Below are 14,284 nucleotides of genomic sequence, written 5' to 3'. Positions count from 1 at the left end.
AACTCTTTATTTTATGATTAGCTATGCATCTAAGGTATGCTGGGGGCCTTGTCCCAGCTAGTATGTTTTCCATGTTCATACTTATGTTAGAGGTTTCATAGACTGGACAAGTCAGTTATGTCATGTCACACTTTCGGAGTCGTATAGCCATTTTGGCTCATTTATGTTATTTCCGCACTCATGTTTAAACAAGTATTTTGATTAAGTATTATGACTTATTGCATTTTATAAAGGCTCATCATGCATTCACGTTGTATTCTGCTCATGTTATGCCTCATGATGATTCAGCAAGCCATGTGGTTCGCTCGGTCACATGCAGTAAGGCACCGAGTGCCGTGTTACTCCCAGGCTATGGTTCGGGGCGTGACAGTAAGCTACAACTGCGTCATGTCCTGTCTAATCACTTCTCCCCAATACTTCTTCGGCCTGCCTTTACTTCTCCTGAAACCATCCATTGCTAACCTCTCACACATCCGCATTGGGGCTTGTCACGCCCCAAAACCCACCCTAGACGTGACCGGCATCCGACGTCATGAACAACATCGGAAGAACCTAAACGACATAATAATAATACTTGAACCCGCCAGGTTCAATATTCGCCTCCAACAATTTATAAATTAAATGTAACACATGAATTAAATCAGCGGAAGTCTTTATAAGCAATGGCCATCAACGTGGCAAACACCCATTAAGTCGTACGAGACTTTTGACAATCTACCAACAATTCTGACAACTATCTATGGAGCTTCTAAGAGACATAACAATCGTCAAACTTCGGGACGCAGCCCGGAAATCTAGAATAATAAATGAAACGGAAAGTGTCCCACGAACAAGGATGTGGGCTCACCAAATCCACAACAGTAGCAAGTCCTATTAAGCGTCGAAAGTATCACGAACCTGCTCTTCTTCGTTACCTAACATACCATAAAAAACAACAATGGTATGCCTGAGTACTTTTGTACTCAGTGAGTGCCTCGGGGACAACAAGTATTATGAAAATAAAATATAATAATATATAAAGAAATCAGTTCTGAAAAAGATAGCATAAAAACAGCCATTCCACTTTGTGATTCTCAATATCATTTGTTAAACAGTTTACAAATCCATTAATCAATATAGAAACAAGTATTCAACATGTGTATCTCCATAAGAATTATCAAAAATCGATTATGAAGTCTTTTGTTAAGTTACAACTTTTAATTATGCCTTTCAAATTGATCATGATTGTCAACAACGGTTCCATGAGAGATTACGAATATTACACATATACGAATATTTTACATACTGACACAAGCCCAAGAATCAATCACATCGAGGGAATGACCGTAGGGTTCCCTTGTCACAACTCACCACACCGAATTATAAAGTCTCGGTGACCACTCATCCTCCCGAATGGCTAGGCATAAACACACCGGGATATGAAATCCCCGGTAACCACTCATCCTCCCGAATGGCTAGGCACACTGCGCAATACACCGAAATATAGATTCACGGTGGCTACTCTTCCTCCCGAATAGCAAGGCCATTAATGCACCCCAGGTAGCGAACCCGGGAGTGGCCACTCCTCCTCCCGAATGGCAAGGCAATTAATACACTAGGATCCATAGTGGCTACTCCTCCTCCCGAATAGCAAGGCAAACAGAACAACAAAGTCCATGGCATAGAAGCCGATTCACCAATTGTCTCAAAGCAGTCATACCGTCAATAACATTTAAGTTCATTACACATATCGATCAACGAAAGGCATATCAATTTAACTCTTTACCATTTACCATGCCAAGAATTTCACTTACGAATTCTATATCACTACAAGCCACTCACAGGAAACAAGATAGAAAGCAAGCCACTCATAGGCAAACTAATCAATCAATCGATACTCCTGGTTAGGAAACCACGGAGGCTAATCGTCCTCTGGACAAACACAACTTTACCATACAGTTACAAAAACACAAACAAAAATACAAATAATGTCATATTACTAAATTATCAATTATGGCTTTGGGCCGAACCTCACTTCTCAAGTCATCATCCCAAATAGAGGCATTTCAAGTTACCACCGATTGAGAATCTTATTCAAATATCTTATTCAAATTTCAAGTTTAAGAAACCCATTTTACAACAAAACAAGTTGAAGGTCTAACCTTTAGAAGATTAAGTTCAATCATCCAATAATGGGGAAAAGCGAGTTTCACAAAGTAGTATAGTTCGTGTAAGGTTCGATGCGGGCTTGACCCTACACACGCATGACCTTGTCTAAAAGAAATCATCTTTGTAGTCAAATTATCATTACGGAGCATTATGCCAGATTGAAAGGATAAGTTATTCCGACCAATGTTTGAAAACGTATAACTTCTTTACGAAAGATTTCCATGTCTTAAATCATCAATGAGAATATCATTACCAACCCTTAACCATCATTATTAAACATATCTTATAGAGGAAAACATTCATAATATCACATACATATATAGGGTTTGTTACAATCTAGGTTTAATGTGGGTTTGTCCCCTCACACACATTAACCACCATTTAAACATGAATTAGAGTTCAAGGAACATGAAAAGATTTCTTTTCCTTTCATTCATTAAAGGATCTTGAATAATATTTATACTTCCAAATTCAAGAACAACAACATCAACAACAATCTCAACAATTATTTTATATCAATATCCAACTAATTCTATCCATTTAATCATACCAAAACAGCCCACAAATCATTTGATATCCAAAAATCATAACCGAGCTTTCAATGCCATTTTCTCTATTCTAACCCGTCAAATCTATCAATGATAAGGGTAAGAACATTATTAAAATCTTAGACATACATTAGGGTTTTGTATGAGAAGTTCACCCTTTCTATTCAATAAAGAACCTTCAAGAAAAGAAGTCATGCATTCCAAAATAAGATTTTTCAAAAGAGACATACGAATCAAAATCAAAGAGTTTATAAAAAAAAATCGATCAAAAGAGTATGTTCAAAAGAGGCATACCTTAATTTGTTAAACAAGATTTAACAATTCACTTTTCTATTGAAGAACACCCAAAACCTAGCTTGAATCACTTTGGAAGGAAATATGTTGCAAACCCTTAATTGCTCCAAAACCTGAATTAAAGACTTGAATTTTGGAGAAGATTTCCCAAATCTTGATTCTTGAATCTTGAGATGGGTTTTCTTGAAAACCCTATATTAGGAATGATGATTTATTGTTTAGATTACAAGGATATATGTTAGAATTGAGTTGGAATAAATAGAATGGACTTACCTTGGTGTTCTTGATGTTGGAGGAGAGTAGGAGGTCGTTCTAGGGTTTGAAGGAATGAAAAATAATGAGTTGAACTGATATGGACGAATATATATTGTTCTGTGAAAGTGAAATTTACGACCTGAACACTGCTGGTCGTAAAGTCAGTTTACGGGCCGTAAATTGATTTACGGACCGTATTCTGCACTTTGGACTGCACTGTGTCGCTTCAGTAAAATGGCCATAACTCCTTGCACAGATGTCCGTTTGACCCCCGTAAGATACCGTTGGAAAGGTATTTCAATGCTCTACAACTTTCATCAAGGAAGTTTTCCCAAATTCGAAATAAGTTTTGAAATACGGGCCGTAAAGTGAAATACGGTCCGTATTTAACCATATGACCTCAAAATGTCAAATTCCAGAATGTTCAGAAATTCTTGGTTTCAGTTTACGGGCACTGTTCATGGTCGTAAATTGAAATACGGTCACTGTTCATGGGCGTAAACCACCATATCACAACTGAACAGAAAAATTTCAATTTCCACATTCTTTATCTGATGTTCTAAGTCTAGGATCGTGGTCAAAACTTTCGTTAAAGGTACGGGGTGTTACAGGGCTTCCCTGCATCTCCTCTATATATGTCCAAACCATCTCAGCCTCTCTTCCCGCATCTTGTTCTCCACCGAGGCCACTTCCACCTTATCCCGGATAACTTTCTTTATAATCCTATCTTTCTTAGTATGCCCATACATCCATCGAAACATCCTCATTTCCGCAACCTTCATCTTCTGAGCGGGAGCTGTCTTGACCGACCAACATTCCGCCCCATACAACATAGTAGGTCTGACTACCACTCTATAGAGCTTGTCTTTAAGTTTTAGTGACACCTTCTTATTACACAAGACTCCGGAGGCGAGCTTCCATTTCATCATCCTACTCCAATACAATGTCACATCATTGTCAATCTCCCCATTTCCTTGTAAAATGGATCCAAGATATCTAAAACTTCCCTTCTTTTGGATGGCCTGTGTCTCAAGCCTCACTTCCATGCCGCCTCATGCTCTACATTACTGAACTTGCACTCCAAGTACTCCGTCTTGTTTCTGCTCAACCTAAACCCTTTAGACTCTAGAGTCTGTCTCCAAACCTCCAGCTTAACATTAACTCCGTTGCGGGTCTCTTCAATCAAAACAATGTCGTCCGCAAATAACATACACCAAGGCACCTCACCTTGAATTTTCCGTGTTTGTTCATCCATCACCATGACAAATAAAAATGGGCTAGGAGCTGATACCTGATGTCCTGATGTATCCCCATTTCAACTGAAAAGTACTACGAACCTCCTCCCGCTGTTCTTACCTTTGTCTTGGCTCCATTGCATATGTCCGCATAAAAAGTTATTAAATTACTGATTTACAGTACATACCTTACTTCTAAATCAAACGACTGTACACAAACTTGCTAGATTGGCCTTAAGAGAAGACGTTCTTTCTTAAATATATTTTCTTTCTTCCTGTCCAATAACAAGCTAAAGCGTTAGAAGGCAGTACTAATTGCAATATATTTATGACAAAAAGCTCTGTCCAAAAGCAAATCTGATTTGACCAACAAGTGGTTTTGTTAATTTATGGCACTCTAAAAGAACTTCATTAAATGTTTGGAGGAAATAGACAAAGAAGATAGATTGTTATCAAAGATATTGTTTTTAGTTTAAATACTGAGTACTGTTCACTAAGCTTGTTGCTTAATGCATGTCGATATTTAATATTCCATTGGTCGACAAAAGAAAACAAGAAAATCGAAAATAAAATTTCCTCAAAAGATATTGAATAACAAAGTAATATCTTTTTATGTGGAGAACAGAGAGGGGAGGGTGATGACATGATAAGTAAATGGAATACAGTCTGTATCAAACTAGACACTACACACTCACTAGCCTGCACTTCACACCTCTCTTATTAGTCTTACTCCCAAGTCCCAGTACCCATGTTCTAATAAAGAAAGAAAAAAGAAATTTAATATAATATAAAGGAAAATGCTTCAGAATTACTAAATGGGCATCTTAGTGCTGATTGGTGGATAACTAACACTTAAATACAAAGATTACTGTTTAAATTTGTTAGGAAATTCTGTAACTTTTGTCTATATGCATGCTATTGTATATGTTTCATGGTATAATTTCCATTTATTCTATTGGCTTAATGCATAGGCGACCCCCTAAATTTGTCCCTTTTTTCATTTTGATACTTCAACTAAGTGTTGTTCCTATTGAACTCCTGAATTTGGCTTCAAGTATATCTATCAAACACAACCCAACTTACTTAATATATATGGTGAGTTTCAATTTTTTTTAGCCTTACGCGTGAATGTCAATCGCATCGTACGTTGAAAATTCAACCAATTAAAACACTCAACCCATTTTAATTATACACATCAGATATTAACTTTTGGTTTTGATTTTTTAGTTTTCAGTTTCGTTTCCAGTTTTGGTTTCTTAATTTCCAGTTTTTGATTTTTCAGTTTTTATTTTCCAGTTTGGGTATTGGTTTCTTATTTTTCAGTTTTAGTTTCCAATTTTGATTTCTTATTTTTCAGTTTTGTTATTTGATTAGTTTAAGTGGTGGTTCTTCACTTGTATGTATAACACAGTAGTGCACTTCTTCCTATCCGATGTGTATAATCAAAATGCGTGGGGTGTTTTAATTGGTTGAATTTTTCACGTAGGATGCTATTGACATTCACGCGCAAGGATAAAAAAAATTGAAACTCACCATATATATTATGTAAGTCGGATTATGTTTGATAGACACACTTGAAGTCAAGTTCAGAGGTTCAATAGAAACAACACTTAGCTGAGGTGCCAAAATGAAAAAAAAGGTTAGAAGTTTAGGAGGCCGCCTATGTAGTAAGCCTTCTTTTTATTTAGATCTTCCTCAGCCTTTTTGTTTTTGAAAACTTTAGTTGAACATCTTGATATTCCCCCAAAAGATTGAAAAAAAGAAAAGGGTAATTGCACTTTTGTTCTCGGCTATGTAAATCCTAAAATTGGTACATTTAGATCATTTTTAGAATAATATTCCCATGAATATGGAGTAGCAAGTAAAAATTAATCTAATACATAAGTAATTAATCCATTTAACAGTTAATAATCGATTAAATTTGTAAATATTCACCGGAATTCATAGTGCGCGTGTTTATTGATCAAAAGTTAAATATACTAACCAAAAAATTGAAATATCTAGATATTTCACCGATTAAAAGAGCAAATTTTTTTTTAAAAAGAAAAATTAATCAAAATAAAAGCACACCTCCTCTACTATATATACATGTATGCAAACACTCTTAAACCACATCAAAACCCCCAAAGAAAAGGCCAATGGAGGGCTCTATCAACATTCTCTCACTATCCCTTCTCTTAATTTTCTCTCTAGCCCAAGGGGGTTTAACCAATCCCAAATGTGCCGAGTTTCACCAAGACAACAAAGGCTCAACACTACAAGTCATACATGTAAACAGCCCTTGCTCTCCTTTTAAACAACAAAAACAATCATGGGTGGACAGTGTCCTTCAAATGCAGTCAAAGGATACAACAAGGTTGCAGTTCTTGTCTAGCCTTGTGGCTGGTAGATCTTTTGTCCCTATTGCATCTGGAAGACAAATTCTACAAACCCCAACTTACATTGTTAAGGCCAAGATTGGAACCCCACCTCAGACATTGATGGTGGCTCTAGATAATAGTAATGATATTGCTTGGTTCCCCTGCAGTGGTTGTGTTGGTTGCTCCTCTAGCACTGTTTTTGCCCCCGCCAAGTCCACCACTTTCAAGAATGTTAGCTGTGAACGTGCTGTTTGCAGCCAGGTAATTAATTTATACTTCCTTGGTACATTTTATCATGTTTATCTCGTTTTGTAGTATATGATAGTGCTAGAGTTGAAGTTAAAGAAAGAACGAAAGACATTTGGGTATATCAAAAGTGTTTTTTAGTCTTAAAAATGTGATGACACTGTTATAACTATAAGAGCTTGTCATTTCTGTAAAATACAGAAAGGTTAATATTTAATAAAGTTTTGAAACATTGAAATGTATCATTTTTTACATTAATAATTTTCTTTTTTAAACAAGTGTCCATAAGAATAACATTTTTGAAAGATTTATGCAACATATTTGTGTTTTTACTAGACAACAATAACAATATACCTAGTGTAATTCACAAGTGGAGTCTAGGGGAGGATGATACGTATGTAGACCTAACCTTATCTTATAAAGATAGAGAGTCTGCTTTTTATTAAATCACGGCTCAAGTAAAGCATAACAGAAAAATTAAGAAAGTAAAAAAACAAGTGTGGCCTTAAATATGTCATGGTTTGTTGGAAATGGAAAGTTTACTAAATACTCCCTCGGTTTCAATTTATGTGAATCCATTTGACTGGGTATGGAGTTTAAAAAAGTAGAGAAGATTTTAAACTTATGATGTAAAATGAGTCACATATATTTTGTGTAGTTATAAATCATTGCATAAAGATAAATTATTTTCAAATATAGAAAGAAATCATTCTTTTTGACTAATAAAAAAATGAGTTCACATAAATTAACAGAAGTAATATAAAAAATGCCATTTAGTTTGAAACAAGACTTGAAAGAAGACATAAATTGTAACACAACGAATATGTTGAAAATGACATATTTTTGAAACAAGACTAAAAAGGAGACACGTAAATTGCACTTAGTAACAGAGTGAGTTGTAACTAACTTTAAATATTTGTGGGTATATTTCTGCTACGATGGAATATCAACCATTTTTTCTCTGGATAAGTTCATATCGATAACATGAAAAACTAGCTTCTCCATCTGTCCAATTTGATGATCCTACTCAAGTAATATAAGCTTAGCTAGATCAGTACATACAGGAATAAACTGTGTTCAGCATTAATTCAGAATTAAAAACCGAAAAAGTAGGTATCAATTAGAAAAGCTAATCATTGTTTTAAGATCGTGTTAAACTCATTATTGGTAAAGTAAGTAACGCGCTAGATACGGCGCGTGAGGCCTGAAAAGTTGTTTCGTCCTTCCTGGCCTTTGTCGAATGTCGACATTTGAGCAAAATCAGCGGCAGGGTTGTCCGGTATATACTTATCCCGTGACCTTTGTCACATGTTTTGGTCAACATTCTCTCATCCACAAAAGGACATTACTTATTTGTAACACTTTTAAGTGGACATAAAAATATAAATAGTTGTAAAATGGATAGTATTTGTTAAATTTAATAAATTCTGGATGAATAAGTAACTACTATAATTATTATGTCTCAATATATTCTAAACAAGTTAGGTTAACTTTACGAACTATATATATATATATATATATATATATATATATATATATAAAATTCTATTAGGATTAGGTAAAAGAGTAATAGGTAGCGGAGTGTAATATTACTTTTATGTGAGATAGGTATGAGGCTAGTTTCTCTTCTCCTCTTCTTATTTAGTAGTAGGCTTAATAGTATTATCAAATATTCTCAACAATAATATATCCAGTGCAATCCCACGAAGTAAGTCTGGAGAGAATAAAGTGCACGTGGACCTTAACTCTATTTTGGGAGGTAGCAGCTTTATCTAATATTCTCATAGTATATTTTTTATTTTTACTACTAAGTACCTGTTACTCCATTTGCTGTATTTATCTTGCTATTTTGCTGCTGTTATTTTCTTGATTACAATTTAATTGAGCTAAGAATTTATCAGAAACAACATCATCCCACTTATGAGATTACATTGGATAGGTTGTAATTGTGTAATGCTAATTGCTAAAAGTATTTCCTCAGGTACCAAACCGCAATTGCGACGCCGCAACTTGCACCTACAACCTAACCTACGGCGGTTCCAGCATAAGTGGAAGCCTCTCAGTAGACACATTGTCACTCGCCAAAGACCCCGTGTCCGAATTCTACTATGGTTGTGTCCTAAAGGCCACTGGCAAATCAGCTCCACCTCAGGGTCTATTAGGTCTGGGCCGTGGCCCATTATCATTCTTGTCCCAATCCCAGAGCCTCTACCACTCCACATTCTCCTATTGTTTGCCCAGTTACAAGTCTCCCAACTTTTCTGGCACGCTTAGGTTGGGCCCAAATGGTCAGCCCCAAAGGATTAAGACAACCCCATTGTTAACAAACCCAAGGAGATCATCCCTTTACTATGTCAACTTGGTTGGAGTTAAAGTCGGAAAGCGAATCGTCGATATCCCTCCAAGTGCTTTGGCTTTCAACCCTTCCACCGGTGCCGGCACCATAATTGATTCTGGTATTTATATTTTAACTGTTTAGTAGTCTTGTTTAGCAAGTTTTTAAAATCAACTTATTTCAAAAAATGCTTTTTGAAAAAATAGTTTGTCAAACTTAAAAAGTGTTTTTTACGTGTCTCTTTTTCAAAGAGTTCTTATTAAAATTATTTTAGAAAAAGCTATATTTTTAAATTATTGAAAAACAGCTTTTGATACTCCAGAAACACTTATGTTTCTTCGAAAACTTGATCAAACACCTTGCGTTTTTTAAACTATACACTTTTCAAAAGAAACAAGCATCTTTGCCTCTCAAAAAACTTGGCCAAATAGGCTACTCCTCCATTTCAAATTATTTTGCATGTTTTCTAAAAATAATTGTCATAAACTTAAACTTTTTTATTTATTTTATCCTTAGTAATAATTGTGCGTAGAAATTACAAACACTGGTAAAATAGTTAAAACTCCTTTCTATTTAATGTTTTTTAAAGAGTGTGTAAAATAAAATCACGACACATAATTTAAGACGGGAGGAATATAATTTAACAATAGTACCAATTTTTCCTAAATGATTTTTTTTGTTGTTGTTGAATTGGCAGGCACGGTATTCACAAGGCTAACAGAGCCAGCATACACAGCAGTAAGGAACGAGTTCAGGAGGAGAATGGGTAGGAAGACGCCAGTAACATCACTTGGCGGATTCGACACCTGTTACACCGTCCCCGTGACTATTCCAACAATAACACTAATGTTCGCCGGCATGAACGTAACATTACCACAAGACAACTTCCTTATCAAGAGCAGCTCTAGCAGTACAACTTGCTTAGCTATGGCTGCTTCACCTTCAGACCCTGTCAACTCTGTACTCAATGTTATCGCCAGCTGGCAACAACAGAATCATCGATTTCTGTTTGATGTTCCAAGTAATAAGCTTGGTGTTGCACGTGAAACCTGTAGCTGAACAATTACTACTGCTACTTAAGTTGGATTTTTCTTTGTTAAGTTAAAATCATTTGATGGGACCTTATTTTTCTGTTTTTTTTTTCTTTATTTCTTTTTTCTCGTGTTTTTGAATTGGGGAATGAATTATTAGAAGATTGTTTCACGGTTTGGCACTTATGTATTGTCGGTGGGTGGGTGCATTTTGCTTATTTAAATAGTAATATTTAGCACTATGTTGCCCTTAATATGGAGTAACAAGCATAAATTTAACAGTTAATAATTCAGTTAGCCAATAAATTTGTAAAAATGCTCAATCAAAAGGAATTGAAAGTACACGATATAATTAATCAAAAGTTAATATGCTGAATAAAAGAATCACAAGGTCATCTAAGATTAGAAATATCTATATTTGAGAGACTAAAAATACAAATCTTAAAAAAAGTTAATTTGGATTTTTCTTTATTAAGTTAATTTACTATATCATCATTTGATTGATGGAACCTTTCTGCTTTTGGTTTTCTCTTTATTGTTTTTTTATTTGATTTTGAGTTGGGGAATGAATTATTAGATGGTTTCACGGGTTTGGCACTTTCGTATTGTCGGTGGGTGGGTGCATTTTGCTTATTTTGGAGTTATGTTATCACGGGTTGAAACTTGAAAGGTGCTATTCCCTGTTTCCCACGTACTTCTTTCTTGTTTTACCTACCCTTCAAGCAAAAAAATAAAAAATGATTACTGGTCCATTCCAATTGTGGCAGACATTTCTTATTGGTCATGGTTCGTGATTATAACGGTTTGAAAATATATTGTCCACTAAAGTAATCTAAGGGGTCGTTTGGTGGGTGAACAAGATATAACCAGATTAGTATAATTAGTGATTGTATTATGGAGATTAAATAATCTCATTAATAAACAAACTAGGTGTTTGATTTAAACTAGATAAAGTTGAATAAATTTCTTTCCCAAATTTTAACCTTGAGTTTACTAAAAAACTTTGAACAAAAAGTTTTGAAGAAGCTCAAATATGATACTTTACTAACACAAAATTGTTAACTTCGATTAAAATCCTACCAAACGTGAAGTAAAGCAATTGTATTTAGTTTCGGGATTGGTGTCCTTTATCTACCAACCAAACATCCTTGAGGGGTTGTTAGGTTCGAAATCAGATTATCCTATAATTATAATTGAAATTATTTTTTTGACCTTCTATATGGAATAAATAATCTAATGATTGTGGTATTTGTTGTTTAAAAATAATCTGTATAAGTCTAAATAAAGTTTCTGAATCTGTAAAACACTTAGTAAAAGCAGATTACACAATCTGTAAAAACTATAAACCAGTAAATTACAGAAAATGGACAAATGAACAGAAACAGTGTTAGAAAAAAAAAAAATATATTCAGAACATAATCGAGCCCACTTAGTTCAAAGTGTGTCCTTAAGGAAATTATTCCCCTCACAGTACTCGAGGTTGATGGAATATCCCCTCCCAGGATAGAACGATTATCTTACCAAAATAGTAGTACTCCAAATTCTGGTAGCGGCAAACCACTCAATGGCAGTATATCACACAGAAAAGAAAACTTGTAAGAAGAGTAGAAGAATAGAGGATTTCAGAAAAGGTTTGCACCTTTTCAGAAAGGGTTGCAACCTTTCAGAAAATGTACGTTTAAAAAAAAAAAAAAAACGGAGGGAAATTTAAATTAATCCGGGGAGAAACGGGTCGCGGGTCAGACACGCGGATCCGGGTCACTAACGGGTCAGAATCAGATCATTTGACCAAATCCAAATCCAAATCCAAATCCAAATCCAAATCCAAAGCCGAGCCGAGCGAGCGACGACGACGGCGCGTGGGGTCCTTTCCCCCTCAACCCTTTTAGCAACTAGAGAAGGTGTAATGTAATATGTACACCTCTCTTTTTCTCTCTTTTTCCTATGTGGGACAGATGCTTTAACCAAAGCACAAGGAACCTTTTACATTTCCCAAAGCAAAAAAAAAAGGGACCTTTTATATTCCCTTCACTTTTCATCCCATTCACCAATATCAAAAAACCCAACAGTATTAAATTAATCTTATTGGTGATAATATAATGAAATTACAATTACAATTGAAAAATAAAATGAAGAAATAAAAATATCTTCGGCTGAGACTCGAATATCTCGCTCTCTTTAAAGAGATTCAAGCCCACTGCAGCAAATCTACCGATCCAGCAGTAACCTTTCTGACTTGTTCCCTCCAGGATTCAACAACCCGATCACGTCAAATTCTGGATAAGAGGTTGAGTCCAAAGCTCCACCAAAAAGAAGAACACCTTCCTTCAGCCAATAAACTCTTTTTTTAACTCACTCTTTATACACTTTATATTTTTCTCTATATCCACAAAGTAAGGATGACAAACTATTTATAGTTGAAAAATTCATCCTTGAATTAATTGGATAAAAAAAGTGGATTATAGGGATAATAAAGTGGTGTGAATATGGAGTACTAAATGTGATAACGGGAAAATAAGTTACAAGGCATAATGGCATAGTCAGACAAGAGCCTATTTTCAGCTTTAATGGCCACAAATGTGAATGGTCAAACAAGAGAATGAGACATTTTAATATATCAATAAAATAATATTAAAATGCTCAAAGATCTATCAAATCTTAATTTAGGTAATTTCTCATTCAAGCAATAGATTTAATTCTTAATTTTGTATCGGAATAATCCACTTAGGAGTCATTTGATTGGACCCCTAAAAAAAATTTCAGCGTTTTGAAATATACTCAAAATTAGCAAATGGACAATTAGAATTTAGACATCTATACTTCCATAGAATTTTTTTTTCTCTCAATGTCATAAATTTTCATTCACGCACCTGAGCAATTTCAAAATCAGTAATTAGTCGTTTCTAACTTCGCCAATATAATAGGCTTTGTCATTATTACTCTTCATAAGAACTTATAAGAAAAATTTCGAACCCATCTCATTTTCTTTTTGGCGAAATATATGACCCTCTATACTGGTCCAAATATTTTCCACTTGAACACCTCAAGTGAACCCTTTTTCATTAGAACACTCTAACACAGTTTCACTTAAAACACATTTTGCTCAAACAATCAACAAATATAATATGTGCACTCTGCACTCGTTAATGTGGCAAAAAGTTCACCAATAAGAAGAAAAAATAAGTGGCTCTTTTAGTTCCAAGTAATTAGTTAAAATAAGCTTTTGGTAATTATAAAAAATTTAATCCCAAATATGTCCTTTCTTTCTCAAAATACGATTTCTTCATTTTTACCATTGTACCTTTGTCGGCTCCAACGGAAATTGTATGAAATCACAATGATATGAAGTTTGACGAGAGTAAATTCGAGGTAGTATTTGTGGTTTCTCATGTATTTTGGGTGGAATTAGTTGGAAATATTAATGAGGTTGTGAAATTAATTAAGGATGCGTGATTGATTGTTCTTTGCTAGTGTTTTGTTCTGATATAAAAGATCGGACCCTTAACAAAATTATGATCATCTCCATTTTTCCGACCATCTCATTTTCATTGAGGTACTGCAGTAAATGATACTCCCTCCGTCTCATAATAAGTGTCACCTTAATCAAAAAAATTGATCTCATAATAAATGTCATCTTAGGAAATCAAGACAGACAAAAATGACAGGTTAAGGTAATATCTAAATGATGATTGGACAAGCCACATAGTAACTTGGTATTGTTGGATTCCCAATGTCAAAAGAATTACTACTTGTGCATGCTCTAATCAAGATGAAAAGGTAATTTATTTTTATTATATAAGGTTAATTTAGTAAATTTCACATTGCATTATTG

The 14,284-nt window shown here is 34.7% G+C and overlaps 1 protein-coding gene and 1 long non-coding RNA gene across 2 annotated transcripts; one reads left to right on the top strand and one right to left on the bottom strand.

The window, feature by feature from the left end:
• Positions 1-860: 860 nt before the first annotated feature.
• Positions 861-3,493, bottom strand: LOC132599960 (uncharacterized). Its single transcript, XR_009567084.1, has 3 exons — positions 3,264-3,493; positions 2,991-3,182; positions 861-914 (listed from the first exon to the last, which is right to left on the bottom strand). It is a non-coding gene; the product is annotated as an uncharacterized LOC132599960 (long non-coding RNA).
• A 3,088-nt stretch (positions 3,494-6,581) lies between these two features.
• On the top strand, positions 6,582-10,634 carry LOC132645376 (aspartyl protease AED3-like). The gene is made up of 3 exons (XM_060362329.1): positions 6,582-7,101; positions 9,068-9,542; positions 10,119-10,634. The coding sequence occupies exons 1-3, from the start codon at positions 6,619-6,621 to the stop codon at positions 10,478-10,480; spliced, it is 1,320 nt and encodes a 439-aa protein (XP_060218312.1). The 5' UTR covers positions 6,582-6,618; the 3' UTR covers positions 10,481-10,634.
• Positions 10,635-14,284: the final 3,650 nt, after the last annotated feature.

This window comes from Lycium barbarum, chromosome 6, assembly GCF_019175385.1.
Source record: "Lycium barbarum isolate Lr01 chromosome 6, ASM1917538v2, whole genome shotgun sequence".
Lineage (NCBI taxonomy): Eukaryota > Viridiplantae > Streptophyta > Magnoliopsida > Solanales > Solanaceae > Lycium > Lycium barbarum.
Note: the sequence above shows the minus strand (reverse complement) of the source record. Positions and strands in the feature narration are given on the sequence as shown.